The sequence below is a fragment of the Sinocyclocheilus grahami genome, unplaced genomic scaffold (assembly GCF_001515645.1).
Source record: "Sinocyclocheilus grahami isolate Dianchi unplaced genomic scaffold, SAMN03320097.WGS_v1.1 scaffold8223.1, whole genome shotgun sequence".
Taxonomy (NCBI): Eukaryota; Metazoa; Chordata; class Actinopteri; order Cypriniformes; family Cyprinidae; genus Sinocyclocheilus; species Sinocyclocheilus grahami.
This window is the reverse complement of record NW_015511945.1, coordinates 6,245-7,720: the sequence shown is the minus strand read 5'-3', so window position 1 is coordinate 7,720 and position 1,476 is coordinate 6,245. Positions and strand designations below refer to the sequence as shown.

The following is a 1,476-nucleotide window of genomic DNA, read 5'->3' as shown; positions in this document are numbered from 1 at the left end:
TATATATATAATCACATCATCCATACAAACATTTGCTATTGTAAAAAATGTGTTTAATATGTGGTATAAATTTTATGCAAGCAGTCTTCAACTCTTAAATTAGACAATGTGCCATTAAACAACATGACATGTAAAATGTTTTTACATATATGAACTGTATTTTAATATGAGTGAGGTCTTGTTTTCTAGTTCACCTTGTGGATCGTAGGTAATACACTGGATCTGTTTGTGGGGCTGGAAGACCCTGCTGCAGACTGCTTTTTTATGCTCATAATCCCAAACCTTAATGGTGCCACTGTGGCTGCCCATAGCTACTAGTGGCTGTTTAGGATGGCAGGCAACTGTTTCTAGAGGTTCTACATGTTCCTTTAGAAGGGTCTGTGGAACATTTATCTGTGCGTTTACATGTACTGCAGTTGCATGAGTTGTGGAGAGAACAAAATTTCTGTAAATGGAGGGAGAGAAACATTTTATTGCATTGCAGAGTTTACAAATGACCATACTTTAAAGAGACAGTTCACCCCCCAAAAATATAAAATCCTGACATCATGTACTGATCCTCATGTTGTTCCAAACCTTTACAAACTATCTTTGTCTGTGGTACACAAAAGACGATATATTGAGAATGCCTCAATATTTTTGTCCACATAAATGGAAGTCAATATAAATAGTCAATATACATTTATTATCAATAAATGATAAGCTGAACAGAATTAAAATTTTTCCCTCTTTAAGCATAAATCTAAATGTACTTTGTTACATGGATTGGTGCATTCAATCTTGTTAGCACTCTTGTTAGCAGTTTTGGCTTTTAACTGAGGACTTGAAATCTTTGTAATAAATGCTAATTCAGTGAAGGAAAGTTTATTTCAAAAAAGTAAAAAAATAAAAATAAATAGAATAATTAATATATATAATGCTAACATACACATAAATTGTAACATTTTTAAAGCATTATTTTGTATGGCACATTTATTATAATAAATCTGAAATCTTTCTGAGTCCCCCACCTTATGATAAATGGCTTGGCATCCAGTGTGCAGTCTTTTGGATATCGCAGGTCGCTAATGGAGGGCTTTTCTTTGGAAAAGGAGATGGATCTGATAGGATCCAAGCTAAACTCATTGTACACGTTGATGAGCTTGAGATTTCCATCATAGAATTTGATGTGGCCATTCACATCACCTGTTACTATAAAACTTGACAGTATACACATAATATATTTTCATAAAATAATGTCAGACAGACAAAAAAAAAACATCAAATGCATAGCAAAGTGTAACATACAGCAAGTGAAAATGTAATAGGCTTTAGGGTTACTGGAATTTATTTGAAAAATCCTAATGCACTCATTTGCCATATACTGTATCTATGTGTCATATATACCTGTCAATCAAAGTCAGTACAGTGATTGCTTCCTTCTGGAGAGGCACAAGCTTTACGGCTTTCCTCACTACTGGGTGACGAGAGACAGAT

At 33.9% G+C, this 1,476-nt stretch overlaps 1 protein-coding gene across 1 annotated transcript in view; it reads right to left on the bottom strand.

The window, feature by feature from the left end:
* Window positions 1-1,476, bottom strand: part of LOC107577995 (WD repeat-containing protein 66-like) — a gene marked incomplete at its 3' end in the record, with an annotated part of 7,532 nt that overhangs the window by 925 nt on the left and 5,131 nt on the right. The window contains exons 7-9 of the mRNA XM_016264010.1: window positions 1,387-1,475; window positions 1,011-1,199; window positions 195-445 (exon numbers count right to left, since the gene is read on the bottom strand). Coding sequence (XP_016119496.1) covers window positions 195-445; window positions 1,011-1,199; window positions 1,387-1,475 — 529 coding nt within the window. The remainder of the gene's footprint in view (window positions 1-194; window positions 446-1,010; window positions 1,200-1,386; window position 1,476) is intronic.